This window comes from Canis lupus, chromosome 18 (genome assembly GCF_003254725.2).
Source record: "Canis lupus dingo isolate Sandy chromosome 18, ASM325472v2, whole genome shotgun sequence".
Classification (NCBI taxonomy): domain Eukaryota; kingdom Metazoa; phylum Chordata; class Mammalia; order Carnivora; family Canidae; genus Canis; species Canis lupus.
In genome coordinates, this window is record NC_064260.1 from 15231961 (window position 1) to 15248373 (window position 16413).

General features: G+C 42.3%; 2 protein-coding genes across 30 annotated transcripts in view; one reads left to right on the plus strand and one right to left on the minus strand.

The window, feature by feature from the left end:
* SRPK2 (SRSF protein kinase 2) overlaps nucleotides 1-11245 on the plus strand; it is a 249376-nt gene extending 238131 nt beyond the window's left edge. For 19 of the 24 annotated variants that reach the window (XM_025449507.3, XM_049096594.1, XM_025449499.3 and 16 more), the window contains one exon: nucleotides 1391-4632. In XM_025449507.3, coding sequence (XP_025305292.1) covers nucleotides 1391-1575 — 185 coding nt within the window. In that variant the 3' untranslated portion in view covers nucleotides 1576-4632. Of the gene's footprint in view, nucleotides 1-1390; nucleotides 4633-8275 lie in introns of those variants that run through there. The other 5 variants (XR_003137714.3, XR_007403574.1, XR_004806794.1 and 2 more) reach the window with 4 other exon arrangements.
* Nucleotides 5432-16413, minus strand: part of KMT2E (lysine methyltransferase 2E (inactive)) — a 92607-nt gene continuing 81625 nt past the window's right edge. For 4 of the 6 annotated variants that reach the window (XM_025449484.3, XM_025449483.3, XM_049096593.1 and 1 more), the window contains 11 exons: nucleotides 16012-16320; nucleotides 13399-13653; nucleotides 13094-13238; nucleotides 12350-12600; nucleotides 11957-12013; nucleotides 11254-11817; nucleotides 9934-10220; nucleotides 9092-9180; nucleotides 8863-8988; nucleotides 8589-8686; nucleotides 5432-7714 (listed from right to left, as the gene is read on the minus strand). In XM_025449484.3, coding sequence (XP_025305269.1) covers nucleotides 6200-7714; nucleotides 8589-8686; nucleotides 8863-8988; nucleotides 9092-9180; nucleotides 9934-10220; nucleotides 11254-11817; nucleotides 11957-12013; nucleotides 12350-12600; nucleotides 13094-13238; nucleotides 13399-13653; nucleotides 16012-16320 — 3696 coding nt within the window. In that variant the 3' untranslated portion in view covers nucleotides 5432-6199. Of the gene's footprint in view, nucleotides 7715-8588; nucleotides 8687-8862; nucleotides 8989-9091; nucleotides 9290-9933; nucleotides 10221-11253; nucleotides 11818-11956; nucleotides 12014-12349; nucleotides 12601-13093; nucleotides 13239-13398; nucleotides 13654-16011; nucleotides 16321-16413 lie in introns of those variants that run through there. The other 2 variants (XM_025449485.3, XM_025449488.3) reach the window with 2 other exon arrangements.

The window sequence follows — 16413 nt, forward strand, 5'->3', positions numbered from 1 at the left end:
ATTTTACACACTGTCTGACAAGAAACATTCCCTAGAGTTTTATTAATTCCAAATTCTGTGTACTTGATAAGTACAGCACTATAGAGATACCAGCTCATAAGAACAGAATTAAAAGAGCATGTGAGCCCCCCAAAAAAAAAAAAAATCCTTGTGCATGAAATTATGGGTCATTTTTTCTCGTTTTTAGTCTCCTGTAATGTTCTTTGATTCTCTTTGTGATTAATGGAAGAGGGGGTGGTCGGTGGTCTAAATGGAGATGCCTCAATGGGTGAGCCGGCCCAGGCATCCTGAGACGACCCTGGACGCACAGCACGGCTCGCCTCTTAGTGCATACCGTGAAAACCTTCACTCGTGGCTTAGCGGAGCAAGGGGAAGGGGTGAGGAGATGGGACGTACGGGGGGTGTGCGGCGGGTGCAGGCCTGGCGCTCTGGGCCGGTGCGCGGGGAGCATGCGTGAGGCCGCGAGTGCCCACAGGCCTCTGCACGGACAGGCCTGGGAAAATTTCTGAGTGGAAGAGGAAGGGATTTACTCCTAAAGGGTAACCTGACCTTTTAGTAGTTTGACCTGAAGCAACTTTTTCCCCTATTATGACAAAGGCTGCCTTGTCCTCGGACCATCTACATCGCTGTGCGTCACCATCAGGTCAGCCAGGGTTGGTTGTAACCTACTCTTTTTACGTTGCAGCCAACACGCTTTCAGAGTTCAACCTCAAGCTCTGACGTCCTGACCTCTTAGACCTGTCCCCGAGCGTGTAGAAATGAGCGCTGTTTGATTCAGGTTGGCGCTGAGCTGCGCCGCCCCGTGCGGGAGCCGCTGGTTGCTTGTGGCCCGTTACAGACAGACAGACAGACGGACCCTCGCGTTCCTCCCTCGCGCTGAGCACCGCACGTCGGGCTCGGTAGTCACGTCTAGGGGGCAGCTACGTGTCGAACAGTGAGATAAAGTCTGTCTGTAGCATCAGAGAGATTCTCCGAAACAGCACTGTCCAGAGGGCAAGACTCCTTTCTCTGTGTGGGTAACAGCAGAGGGGACGGGCCAGGGCTCTGTACGCAGCTTGAGCTTCTCCTAAGCATGTTTACAAATTGTAGAAGACCCCACAGTGGAGAGAGCGTGCCTTTGTCATTCTTTACAAGTAAAAGACGTGGGGTGGGGACACCTGGAGGAGCCCGGGACTCTTGATCTGAACCCCCTTACTGGCACTTGCCAAGCTTCCATGAAATGCGACACAGCCTAGAGACCTAGCGGTTGCTGCTTGAGGAGAAGGCCAGCCTTTCCTGGCGTTGCTTAGTGTCGGGCAGGTAGGTGTCCGCCTCCTTGAACACCTGGCTGCACCACCGGCGGGAAGCGCACACCCGAGCTCTCCTGACGGTGCCTGTTTCTTCCCTGTAGGAGAACTGCGACATATCACCAAGCTGAAGCCCTGGAGCCTGTTTGATGTCCTTGTGGAAAAGTATGGTTGGCCCCATGAAGATGCTGCACAGTTTACAGATTTCCTGATCCCAATGTTAGAAATGGTTCCAGAAAAACGAGCCTCAGCTGGCGAATGCCTTCGGCATCCTTGGTTGAATTCTTAGCAGATTCTACAAATCGAGCATTCTGAGCTAGCAAATGTTTTCCAGTACATTGGACCTAAACGGTGACTCTCATTCTTTAACAGGATTACAAGTGAGCTGGCTTCATCCTCAGACCTTTATTTTGCTTTGAGGTACTGTTGTTTGACATTTTGCTTTTTGTGCACTGTGATCCTGGGGAAGGGTAGTCTTTTGTCTTCAGCTTAGTAGTTTACTGACCCACTTTCTTCTGGAAACAATAACATGTCTCTAAGCATTGTTTCTTGTGTTGTGTGACATTCAAATGTCAATTTTTTTGAACGAAAAATACTTTCCCTCTTGTGTTTTGGCAGGTTTTGTAACTATTTATGAAGAAATATTTTAGCTGAGTACTATATAATTTACAATCTTAAGAAATTATCAAGTTGGAACCAAGAAATAGCAAGGAAATGTACAATTTTATCTTCTGGCAAAGGGACATCATTCCTGTATTATAGTGTATGTAAATGCACCCTGTAAATGTTAATTTCCATTAAATATGGGATGGGGACTCAAATTTCAGAAAAGCTACCAAGTCTTGAGTGCTTTGTAGCCTGAGTTGCATGTAGCGGACTTGAACTGCTCCCAGGAGCCGTGCAGACCTTTCATTCCCTAACAGTCCTTTTTACATTGGATTTTAAACAAAGTGGCTCTGAGTTATGTCATTCCCTATATGGCACTTTAAAGCAAGAAAAGACACGCTTTCATTCTGAAATACGTATTATAGTTTTGGCACTCCCATTCATATTTTTGCATATTTTTAAAAGTACTTTAAAGGAAAAAGCAATTTCCCTTTAAAAATGTGATAGCCCGGTACCATGTGGTGTTGCCTCCTCCAAACACTGTAAGTTAAACTCTACATAGATTAAATCGGACAACAAAACCATGTGCAGTGTGTGGAATGAGAAAAAAATATATATATCTATATTTTTTGGAAAAGTTTGCTTGTGTTTGTCCAAAACCCAGGTATGGTATGTAAGTTAGAGCAGCAGGCACGATCCTAACATCTGCGAGGTAGCAGGGATCACGTTTCTGTGTGGCTACGATAGTTTTACTAGCTTTTTCGTTGTCTTCCCATGCATTGAAGTTGAGAAAATGATTTTCCCTTTGCAGGTTGCACACACTTTTGTTTATGCATTTCCTTAAACTTGTAGAATCCAGGACACAAACCATAGTAGGCAATACCATTTTAGAATGTAATATACGGAGGTCTCTCTAGCCTCTTTTAGAAGTCAGTGGATTGAATGTCAGGTTTTTTTTAAACTTTCACATTCATTAAGGTGCCTCGTTTTTCTTGACTTTGTCCATTAACATTTATCCATATGCCTTTGCAATAACTAGATTGTGAAAAGATAACAAGTGTTGTAATAATAATCCATTGTTTGAGGTGCTTGCAGTTGTCTTAAAAATTAAAGTGTTTTGGTTTTTTTTTCCAGACATTGCCTTGGTCATTGGCCTGTATTTGAAGCGATAGAATCAACAAACATTTGCTCTCCTTTTAGTGTAGTGTAGCCCAAACTAAAGAAAGCATCAGCATTCCTGTCGCAGGAAACTAGTTGTAGAACATGCATTAAGACTTATTATAAGGAAATCATTCATTGTTTTCTAAGAACAGAATGTGGGTTTAGAAGAATTGCTGTGTCGTACAGATTCACTACCTAGAATTGCAGTGATTCTTTTTCATTCACCTTCTATCAAAAAACAAAGGAGTTACATTGTGTTTGGGCATTGCACATTTTTTTAAATCTTCTTAACAGTATTCATCTTGAGGGAACGAGACACAGTCCTTTCAGGAGTTAGCATGATGTCACATGTGGCTGTGAGACAGAACATAAGCACTTCCTATGCATCGTGCATGCTAAGGGTTTCTGACGAGGCTGTAGGTTACGGAGTAGGTTCTACGACAGACACCATGTCCGCAGGGACCGTCCTTACAAGAGCCACCAAGTACGTCTTTGTCTTCCCTAACTCTGAAGCATCAATACAGGGTTTATAGCACACGTGAATGAAATTTATCCAATGCAGTTCCGGCTCATGTTAGAAAATAAACTAGATTGTTCGGAATTTGTAAAGATCTGTCCCTTCTAAATTTAAGAGCCTCGCTGGCTCTTAAGAAAATTGTTCTAGAAGGAGTATACATTTGTATTAGAAAGGAGTATACATTTGTATTAGAAATAGTGTGGTTTTTAGCAGAATCTTGGTGGCTTGATGATAAAGAACACGTGTGAGCTGAGTGCCGCAGCCAGCTCGCTGGTCCGAGGGAGCGTCCTGGCTTCTCCTCCCATTAGTCCGGGTCAAGTCTTCACGGCAAAGGACAAGCAGCGGATCACACACGTGATTTCAGCAGAGGAGAAGCTGGCTGCCTGGAGAGTAGAACTGCCCAAAGGCCGAAAAAAGCAAATTTAGACGCTTCAGGAAAGCATGAATTTTTCAGGTGAAAACTGATTTACTAACTTGCTTCTTCCTGTACCCGGATCATACTAACACGATAAACTAGTTTCTCCTTGGGTAGAGAACTCCAATTTGTATTCACAATTGAGATTATTCCTAAATTCCCCTTTTTCTTCCAGTAATGTTTTTAAAACTTTAATCAAGTTTTGGCAGAGACCGTATTTGAGAGTGTGTGCGCCCTTCATCAAGGAGTCCGGGAATCCCGCGAGGTCCTGCAGGTCATGGAGAAGCTTCTCTATCAGTTATTTGTATAGTAGGCAAATTTATAACTGAGGAACTTAAAGTCCTTAGAAGGACAGTCTTTTTAAAGAGGTGACCAATGCTGCTCGCTGTGCTGATGGTTAACCACCTCTGTTCTGTGAAACCGCGGGGCCGGGCGAGATAAAGCCATGTTTTCTTAGACAAGCGTGTCCTTAATGAACACCTGTGAGTAGAACGTTGTTCGCTAAAGTCAAGAAGGGCAAAGTTGACCTAAGTTCTCTTAAAACTTGAAGCTGATTAGAATTGAGTCCTGGACGCAGCGGTCTTCGTGTACTGTCATGAGCTGGTTTTCAAAAGGAAATGGAAATTAAAGGTTACTGTAAAACCTGACTTTTCATTACTGCCAGATTTTATCCAGTCATTCTTAGTCTGCTTACGGTTTTCTCCAGTGCACAGAGGGTACATGCTGTGCCAAACTATGTCAACTAGGTGAAAACTGGAAAAATGTGTTTGTGTCATTACTTCCGGTTATACTTAATTCTCCTAAAGGTAGAAGACAAAGGATTTTATTTTCCCAAAACAAAAGCTAGCATTGGGTATTTCAGCGAAGTGTCCATTTGAGAGGCTACTTTCATTTCACTTGAGAACTCAAAGCATGCTGCTTTGTTCCTTTTAGTCTTGTATGCCCGAAACGAACTCCGAAGATCTACTACTTTCTTTTTAATAGTATAGCTAGATAGTAAACGTTAATTTAGGGTTTTCAAGTAATTTTGATTGATCGGCAAGACCCTGTAGTCCTGCGTGCGCTACAGGGTACAAAATGAGGGGTTTGGGTTGCCAGGCTGACTACGCCAGACTTCCGAACCCTTGAGTTCTGGGCTGGAACTCAGCCACAGGCAGGGCTGGAACAGTAGGGGTTCGTTTCGCGTGAGGCCAGTTGGAAGTAAGTGTACGCGGCCCCCCCCCAGCAAGGGGGCCTCCTGTGGCTTCTCGCTCCCGCACAAATGACCAGTAGGAGCATGACCGGTAGGAACAGCCCCTTACTCCTCCTGATGTCTGCTATGTCCAGCTGAGGTAGGTGGAGCTCAAGACACTGGAAGGCTCCTTACAAACTAGATCTGAAAAGATGGAACTTGTGTTAAAAACTCTTGTTTAAACAGACTCCAATCTCAGAAGTTGTACAGGACAATTTGGTAAAACTGACATAATTGTGATTTATTAACATGAATTAAAATGCCCAACCAGTGCTTCAATGTGACAGTATATTTAAAATAAAAAAGAAATTAAAGGCCATATACTGTACTACTTCCACAAAGATCACACAGTTTTGCAAAGACTTGCCGTATGTACAAAGCTATATATCAAATAAGAAAAGCTGTAAGCAATTATATACGCAAAAGAAATGCAGTATTTACAGTTTGTCAGGAGACATTAAAAATCATCTATACATTAAATTACATTTTGCTTGCAAATAACCGATAAAACAAAATGAGCCATGTCCACACCAAACTATAAAAATCTGTATTGCATATTTTTTTTATACCTAAGATGCACTCACAGAACTGCTGACAGGAAAAAAAAATGAAAATCCGCATAGTGCCATTACTTAGCTGTGTACTTAAATGCATATGTATAAAATAATATAGAAAACATTCACTAAATGAATTTTAACTGCAACAATAAAATTTAAAGATCATGTAGCATCAAATCTACTGCCAGAAAAACAGCTGGAATGTTCACTTACAAAATAAAGATACCTAATACTGGCTTAACAGCACATTTTTTAAGGAATTTTAAAAAGCAAAAATGGGAAAAATACAATGAAAGAGCACTGGTGTTTTTTTTTTTTTTTTATACAAAGTTTCATGTACAAGCTTTAAAAAGTACCTTAACAGGTACATATGAAATATACAGTTTATCTTACAGAACATTTTAAAAAATGTTTTTGGAGTCCATTTTAATGCCACCCTGAACCATGGTAATTGTTCTGAAATGTTGGTGGCACCTGTGCTCTGTGAATTGGAATCTGTCCGGGCACTGGAGATGCCTGCTGAGGTCCTTGAACCCCATGCGGCAGGGCCACAGAGCCAGGATGAGGACAGAACCCTGAAGCAGTAGGTGTTGGAATACTGTTTGGTCCTTGGGGTTGGAGATGAGGACCTGCGACTGGTAATGGACAATGTGGCCCTGTTGCAGAAGGCTGGTGTTGGGGTCCCGGTCCCAGAGTGGTGTGATGTGTGGCTTGGGAGGGATACGGTGGTACAGCTGGATGAGCACTTGAAGGAAAAAGTGGAGGTCCTTGATGAGGTGGATGGTGTAAGGCTTGAGCAGAGGCGGTGTGATGCCCAGAAGCCAAAACACTGGAGGGTGGTGGCGGAGGAGGTGGGGGGGGTGCCGAATTTACAACATGCTGGTGCTGTGCTGGTAGACCCTGGAGTCCTGTGGAAGGATGGGGAGGTGGCGGGTGGTGATGCGGGGCGGGACCAGGGGGTGGTGGGGGCGGGGGCAGATGGTGGCCAGCAGTTTGAGAATGAATGTGAGACCCAGGGGTGACGGCGTGAACAGGCCCAACTACGTGAGCTACAGAGTGTTGCTGATGGGAGCTCGGCTGCTGCACAAGGTGCGGCCCAGGGGCGGGGGGTGGGGGCGGCGGGGGAGGAACCACAGCCGCAGCGCTTTGATGGTGGAGAGGAGGGTTGGGCGAAGCCAAGAAATGCCCTGGAGTGACGTGGTGGCCTGGGGCGGGCTGCTGGCCGCTGGTGCCGGGAAGGGCTTGATTTGGTCCCGATGCAAACACAGTCTGTTGGGAAAGACTACCTTTAAGCGGATTATAATTCTGAAAGTTCGCAGAGGGCTGCTGGTTTTGATAGTAAGACGAGGAGGAGGGGGGCGGAGGGGGTGGAGGGGGCGGTGCCGTGCTGCTCAGACCTGGGGGGGTAAACTGACTATATGTCGCTGAGGATTGTCCTGAGGGGGTCTGTGTAAATAGGGCTCCAGACGGGGCCTGCTGAGTACTGGCTTGAAGGTTCTGTGCCGCTGGGTAGAAATTTCTCTGAGGCTCTCGCTGAGGTGTTCCCACTTGAGGTGACTGTGAATGATGAGGCCTGTAGGGCGATCCCAGCTGCTGGGAGGGGGGCTTTGGTGAGAGATAACCGTGCTGCACAGGTGGGTGGGGTGTCGAGGACTTGGGAGGGTTTTCTACATGAGGGGACGGAGGACAGTGCAACTTCACTGGCGCGGACGGCAGCTTCTGTGAAAGTTGCTCGGATGCGCTTCGGACGAGTGGCTGAGGAGGAGGATTCTTGGCCAGCGCTTGGGTGTTACTTAGCAGCTGCTTCGGGTGGACTTCTGCTTTCAGGTGAACCCCGCTCTCGGCTTCTGACGCGGGTGCACTCGCCTCCCAGTGCGAATCGGACTTGGTGGGTATTTTCCCTTGTGGCTGAACAGGAAGCACGGGGCCCGGGGAAGCAGGCTGTGGAAAGAAAACGGATCCCATAAGACACGTGTTCTGTACATGGAGGATGGTTACCGGTGGTATTTAAGGTTATTTCAGGATCCCCTTTAGAAAGGGGTGGAGGATGAGACAGGTTGGAGAAGCCCGACACCGGGCTGTGGGGGTGGGGAGGGGGGAGACACACTCAAGACAAAGACAGGCAGCCTTTTCAGTAGCTGAGTGAGTTCTGGTGCTGAGCATAACCAGAATGCCCTTGATTAATTTTTATTGAAGACAAGTTACGGAAATAATGGTCTTTACACTCAGTGTGCCTTTTTCCCCTAAGTGATCAAACCTGCTTCTGAGCCTTATCCTGAAAGAATTCTGGTAACCTCCAGCACTTGGCAAGTTTCAATTCCGTATCCTGCACCCAACCTAACGATCAACCAGTTTGGGTAAATTAAACGTGCTCGCCCAAACTGCTATAACCTCAAATGTCTTTTGTTCAAATATGAATAATCCAAGTACAAGACCACTGAAATGTATATAATGATACATTTGAGGAAAAAAGAAAATCCATCTTCGATCCCTCATCTTTAGTTTCCACAGATCCTGGCACCAACGTGAGACCACCACGTCTTCTTGAATCGGGATGGCAGTAGCATTTCTTTCCAATGAACTGGTCGTCTGACCTTTGGTGTTAGAAAACGGACTGTTCAGGAAAAGCCTGAATCTCCGGGGCTGACGGGTGGACCTCTAGGAGGAATACCGAGGTGCCGTGCGCACAGGAGACCAGCCGGTCCCAAAGCAGCGCAAGAATCGCAAGCTGATCCTTGGTACAGCAGGAAAATCTCCGTGTGCACATTAGCGTCCACTTCTCTGAACGGCCACATTCAAAGGTCAATTGTATTACCTTGCTCATTTTTGAAGGGCTTTTACAAGTATTTTGAGAGGTGTCTGGGGATGGACATTCACTTGTAGTCATGGGTTCTGGATTTTCAGTGTCGGGATCTGTAAAGTAGAAGAAACCTGGAGTAAATGTAAAATTGCGCGACCAACACCACCCAGTACTAACACTACAGAGCGGCATAAATTCTCTTCCAACCCACTTCTTAGAAAGGTGCTCTCCTTCCTGATTTAAAAAGGTTTTTAAAACAATAACCACGATAGGTCATCTGCTTACTGACCTTCCATAAGTTCACTGAAAGGAGGGACTGGGCCCTTGGGTTGCAACTGGGGAATGTGATTTGAATGAGATGAAGGTGAAGACGGAACATGACTCGGTGAACATGGGACACATGGTGACTCTCCCCCTAGAGACGAAGCAGACCCGAAGAGAATGTTAGCGCTGCCAAGAACGAGGGTGCAGAGGGGTCCGCTGGCTCCACTTCTCAGCAAAGGAACAAGCTCACTTACCACTGTCTTTATCTTTTCGATGATCGCTGAGAAGTAGCGCTCGCTGGTAACTCCTTTCTCTCACTTGCTCCACTGAGGTTGAAGCGGTCCTTGAACATAAAATCAATCATACCATCAGTTCAAGGAAGCTACTGCCAGCTAGATTATTCTTTGTCCTTGATGGCCAACATGTCCTCTCAGACCAAGGCTGTTGCGCTGCTGGGAAAATACTCAGGTGTAAAGCTTTGAACACAGCCTCCATTCCTTTGTCGCAAGCGATTTCTTGGTGACGGGGAGTGGGGGCTGAAGGGTGGTATATCAGCATTCCAGACACCACGGCAGGTGCCAGATCTGACCTTGTGTCTGGATTGTAAGGCCAGCGGGAAGCTCTTGGGGGTGAGGGGACCCAGAGGCCAAGTGAATGGGCCCTTCTGCCCTTTGCCAAGACCCTTCCCACATCCAGCCTCTGCTGGTCCTACTGAAAAAAATAATTTGTTCTTCCTTTCTGTAACCGGTTTGGGATACAGGGAAACCACAGGCTGCAGACTAAGAGGACAGTTCTCTGGACAGGATATTTGTGGGGAAAATGTGAGAACTGTCAAAAAGGAAGCACAGCGGAGCCTTCACACAGGCAAACACAGGGCTGCCTGAAACCCTCTCGACAGAGAGGATCTCTCCATGTTATGACCGCACCGTCTAGCCCCTTGGCCCAGGGCGACGGCAGCAGACGGGGAGAGAGTTCACTAATGAAAGCGTGTGCTTTCCAGATCTAGCCGCTTTTAAAATCAGCTATGTAAAAGCTCCCGCCTGGATGACAAAGAACAAAGACAACTTTCATTCTAAGTTACACTACCCAGGCTTACCACTGAACTTCTGGTTCATTCTTCTCACTGGCAGGAGCTTCCTTAACAGGACAGTTATTGCTGGTTTCTTCCGAAGTAGCACTATAAGCTGTAGCTGGTGCTGGTAAAGGCAGGCTAGCTGTGCCTTCTAGCTGCTCCCCACTCTCGCTCCTGCTGGCACACCCGTCACCACTGTTGCTTGAGTTGCCACTTGCGTGAGGTGACACACTAACCAGGGGAAAGTGCTCTGCCTTAGAGCCACTTTTCCTGGCTTCACGCTGTCTCTTACGGTATTCTAATAGAGAAACCTTGGAGCAAGAAAGATAAGGAAAAGCAAATCTTTTATTTTTGTTTTACAGGTCAGAGTCAATCTATTTTTTTTTCTAAAGAGAATTACTATATTTACATTAGGAAAATTATGTAAAATAATTTGATTTTTGAACAAATAATAATAATAATAATTAACAATTATCAATGCCTATTATATGCCAGGCATTGCATTTAGATGATTTACATACATTATCTCATTTAATCCTCACAACAACCCTATGAAATAGGTATATTATCATCCCCATTTTACAGATGAGGAAATTGAGTAACTCACTCACTCACGGTCACACAGCTGGTGAGTGTTGGAGCCGGGATTCGAACCTAGGTCTTACTTGAAAGCCCGTGCTCTTTCCACTATACTACATTGCTTCCCACAAAGTTGCCAACTGGACTCTGTTACAAAAATTAAAAGCACACATCACTAAAATTCTTTGACTTGCAAAGCAATAAGCCTATTAACAAATAAAATAAATGTCGTCGTTTATCCCATTCCTATGAAATAAGGCATTCTAATTTTCTCAGTATGTCTGCCCAACCAAATGATGGTGGAATGTCAGGGAACTTACATTATTGTTTATAGAACATTCTCAAAATACTCCTATCCATGGCCTAAAGACTATATAGGTATTATGGATGAAGAAAGAAGCATTTCTCCAATGCAAGGCTGGCTGTTCTATGGCAAGTAAGGATAAGAAGAACACAGATATTATTCAACTCTGTTTATTTGGCCGGGAAGTGGTTATTTTGAAGTTACTCTTTCAGTGAAATAGATCACCTTGAGGTTTCGATCTCTGAAACCATGCTTAGAAGCATTTTCCTTAACACTAGAACGTTCTACTTCTCTGTAAACATTTTCTAATTGAGCGTTTACAAAAGGTTTAAAAATGTACATATAAAAAATTTAACTGGAGTACGAATGCCTTACATAACACATAGTATAACTGCTAATAACCCTCAGAAGGAGTATGAAAAAGACACTATTAAAAGGACTAAAATCGTTAAATTTGTAACCTTTTTCTTTTGTGGTGGATTCTGGGGTGTGCAACTCCCGTCGATCAAATTGTCATTAACAGTCCGTCCGAAACCAGAAACAAGCCCATCTTCTGAAGTACAAAACACAGGTGTTTCCATAAATATGCCTCTAGTATCATCCTGCATCAGGCACTTTGACTCACTTATTCGGAAGCCTCCTCCAACCTCCAACTGATGGGAGGGTGTCAGGTCCCTCAAGTTAGAGTTTACTGAGAAGTTAACTCCTGTTCTGTCAGGACTCTTTACCCAGGAAGAATACATTGTGCCCCGTCCAGAGTGAGTAGATTCCAGTTGGCTGTTAGAATCAGTCCTGTCGTGTGTAGGTGGTTCCATGGTTTTATGTAAGGCAGTTTGCTCAATTGCATCGAGTCCCAGTTGAAGGTCTGACACAGATTCCTTTTCTCCAGGGCACTGCCTGTTGACTTCAGTCCTACTCCTAGGGCTGGTATAACCAATAGTCTTGATTTCTTGCAGACCCAGGTCCGTTAAATTGGAATTTCTAAAAGGCCCCAATGTTAACATGGTTGAAGATCGGTCATATCCCTGTTTGTAGAACCAAAACAAAACAATGACACAAATAAAAACATCTTGAGACTACTTATTTTAAAATCTCCCAATATTTAAGCAAAATAATGATAAGAGAAAGAGGTCACCTATTTAATCTTTTTGAATAACTCCTTACCTCTTGATTATAAGTGCGTCTCTTAATTTCTGGAGAACTTTCTGGGGAAGAAATATTCTATATAAAAGAATTAGAATTGAAAGTTAAAATCTGTAAATCCATGATATTTATAGAAATGAAAACTTATACAGACTTTGGTTTAAGGTCCAGTTGATACACATAGCCATTTAGTCTGATACTAAGTATCAACAACATGAAAGTTTTATGTGATAAAACTTTTAATAAAAATGTAAATATAAAAGTTTAAGTTCATATAAATGCATGTTCCAAATTTGCCCTTTTGGTTTCTTAAAAACTGTCTTTTCTTACTCAAAGCACAATAGTTGTTAAGGGGGGGAGGGCTGTTAAATATACCATCCCCACAGGTTTTCTTTTCCCATTTAAATGTCTCACCTCAAAGTGCATGGTATTTCCTGGTGTGCCAGGAGTTACTGGGGTAACTGGTGAATATATAGGCTTATAACCATTTCTGCAAGCTTCGTCATCTGATTTTCCCCGTGGCGGAGTGGCGAACGATGGGTCCGTGGGAGTGATATCTGTGTGAGTTGGCGTAGCATACGGTGAGGGAGTAGGTGTGGAGGTTTCAGAGTAAGCAGAATCTAGCAACTGATAAAGCCTTCGTTTTTTCAGTGGTGTAGTTAAATCTGTTGGTGCAATAATAATAGACATTATATTGCTGGCATTTGCTATAATCTGTAATATATTCTGGGAAAGACCAAAACATCAACAACAGTAATTGTTGATGACTTTCACCAACTCAATTTCAGGGTTTCTAAAGATTCTACTAATATGAAACACTCTCTCCCCACCCGCACATGAATTAATTTTACTATTACAGCACGAAGCATCTTGCCAGATGGCCTATGGGCCTAGAGTCTGAGAAGTCTTACAACTACAGATGTTAAATTGATTTCTAAGACTTTGTTAAGATCTGAGAAACAGCCCAAACACTGATCCATAAGCCCAAATATACATGGTACTGCAAATTAAGGTTTTCATGTTTATCTTCATCCAAAAGGCTAGAGGACAGAAAAAATGTTTCTTTTATAAAGTGTATAACAACTAGAATGTCTCTGTTGTATAAGCTGTATATATCCTGCCACATTCTTCACACTAAACACTCAAAAGAAATTCTACCTGGAAGGGAACAGCTATCATTTAGGAGCAGTGGACTTTTACTTTCACCATTGACTGTAGGACTTCTGGATCTTTCTTGACAGGGTGAGTTAAATCTATGTAAAATTGCGGAGTTTTCCTCTTCTAAGGCTTGCTTCAACCATCGCTGGAATACATGACAAATGAACAGAAATCAATTTGTAGCTGTTTATATAGCTTCTAAATGTAGAGCTGAGGCTAAAAGCATTTCACTACCAGGAATGGTAGTAAGGAAGGAGACTGGCCTTTGGCTCATCCTAGGTTTTTATATCCAAAGAAAAGTTTACCTTCTTGCATGAGCCAGAAATGTTTTCAGTAGGTTCTTTTCTTCTCCTTTTTTCTGAAAGGAATGGTGACGTAAATCTAATATAGTGCTTAGGAGTAGAGTACACGTGGGGACTGTAAGTGAGACCTGGTAAAGAATTGAGCTGGGTAGCTAACACTTCAGGATCTGTAGTTATGCGCAGAGGCCTTTCTGAAAGGCTGTCTGAAGGTTTTCCTGTCTTCTCATTCTTCTCACTTAACCATTCATTGACCAAGTGCTAGAGAAAAGAAAAATTTGCATCAATTGATATATAATTACACAGATTCTTCTATAGAACATTCTGATAACAAATTTGAAATTGATATATTATCCAAAATGATATCCTGGGTAATGTAAATTATTCATAGATGATGTCCAAAAAATCAAAACGTCATTCTACATTTCTTTGGTTAACTTCTGCTCCTACAATTTTTTAAACAATAGTACTTTGTCAGGAAGAAAACACATGGTACCTTTTGAAATACAGTAAGGTCTAAGAGACTTCAGTATATTTTATAAACACAAACACTAAATTTAGGTTTATTACGGCTTCTATTATCAGTCTGTAAGAATAATCTGATATTATGCAGTGTTTTTCTACCCTGGCTGCCTCTCAAAATATCCAGATGAATATACATTAAGAAGAAAAAAAAGTGTGAGAATTGACCATCACTATTTGAAAATTTACACAGTCCCTTTTAAATTAATTCTGTTGATTTTTTTTAACCTACAGTGTATATATAATTATCTTTATTAGCTCTATTGAATACACCTGATCCTAAAGTATAATGACTATTCACTTTTTTTGTTGTCTAATATATAATTATTTCAAGTTCAATTATAATGGGTATGGAAATAAGGATTACATCTGTCAGCACAAGCACATTTTGTTTGCTGTGTAGGTATATGTTTTCTATCTGGTTATCAAATATTTTTATTTTTACTCTATAAAAATCTAAAAGCAGTATATGCGTTCTCACACACACAGACACACATTAAAAAATAATGTCTTCCAGTGAGAATCATCATAAATGTTCTAGTATCTATTTTCTCTTTCTCCCCCAATGTACGTACAGCTGTGTATCCTGGACAAACAACAGGAAGCACAGAGAGTCTGCGGCTAGACTGCTGAGTATGAGTCCTGGCTTTGCCACGTACACCATGACTTCAAGTTACATAACTTTTCTACATCTCAATCCTTATCTGTAAAAGGAGGGTCATAACAAACTAGCTCTACACATAAGGTTAAGCTAAATAACATATATAACATATATAAAAGCTCTCCAAATGGTATAGTATCTGGCACAGAGTAAGTGCTATCCCCTATTTACACTACATGGAGCCTTTACATTAGAGAAAACATAATTTGGTATTCAAACAGTATGTTGTTTAAAATCAAATAAGAGTCTACATCTCAGACCAGGAATTTAAGTAAACTAGTGATGCCACAATAACTGAGGCATATAAAAATTAAAAGGCAGGTTTTATATCATTTGTAGTCAAGAAAGTAGCTTCTCTTTTAAATATGAATTTTTCTTTTCACTAATCTAAATTACAAAGAAAAGTTGCAATTATTTTTTGTCCTTCCAAAGTGGGCAAAAATAACTGCTCATTGATTGGTTTTTTTAATTCCAGCATAATTAACATACATTTAACTGCTCATGGTGAAGGCAAGTGTTGGCTTGCTTGTTCAAGATCCAAGGGGCGGTAAGGAAGAGTACTGACTTCCAGTCAGAACTGTGCTCAGATCTCTCTAACCCTCTGACTCGCCATTAAAGTATACTCCCAGGTTCATCCTAGATGTTTGCGGAATATACTTCTGGTCTCATAGTACCAAACTGTACTGGATCCGGTAAGAACAAAGACAAGATAAATTTCAAAACATTTTGTTATATAAGTGTACGAGAAGAATCCAGTTATGATCTAACACCTCCCCAAAGAGCCTAAGGAATTACCACTTGATACCTCTGCTCCAGTCTACTATACTCCACCAGGGGTTGGGGGCACTTCATAAGGATGTTCTGTTATTTCTGAGCTATAAAGCTCAGGTTGGTTTATCTCAGTGAATAGTTTCCCATAATTGCTTTCCCATCATTAGGTCTGAGAGTAGGTTTTCAAAGATGAATAAGCTCCTTTAAAACTACCCTTCCTTATGGCAATCAACAGTTTCTTCATATTTAATTCTTCTCATCTGTCTATACTGTGAAAATTAGAGGAAATACAAAGAATAAAAGATGACATGTAAAACTAGTTGTTTCTACAAAGTGTCAATTTAGTACATATGGTAGGTTTAAAAATTTTTTTTGATAAATTCTTAAAATCATTACATGGTGATTAGCAATACTAAAAGGAAGTCTTGATATATACCGAATATTATAACTCTTTGTAACAACAGTACAAACATTTTTATGGACTGATCTTACAGTTTTGTGATTCTCATTCTTAGTTTAGTAACTTTGCTAAGTGTAAAAACTAGGCCTCCTGTTTTGTTCCTTAACGAGATGTTACAGAGACTGAATCTTAAAAACACAAATATGTTTAACATCTTAACACACTGTCATTAGGAGAGAGTCCCCAAGCTCCGGAAGAGCCCTACCTTCTTTGTTTTAGGGTACTTCGCAGGACACTTAGTAAGTGCTGGGACTTCAGTTTCTGGAATCAGTTCTGCTAATGCAGTTTCAGTTTCTGGTTCTATTGCAAGTACAGTATTTTCAATATCATTCTGTTGTGAAGTGACTTCTAGATCAGGAGAAGATGGCTGGATATCCGAACACATGCTAACAGTCCTGTGTCTCCGACGCTGCTGGCCAATGTGAGTCCGACTCCGAGAAAAACTTTTTCTCTGTTTAGTCCTATTCACTTTGGCAGGGGTTGGCTTGCTAGCAGTTTCTTCCTTTGCTTGTTCCTAATTCAAAATACAGTAGAGTGGATCTTTTGATTCTATGTTTACAGAAGTGAGAAGCTAAAATCTAAACACATTAGTCTACTTCAGAAGCTA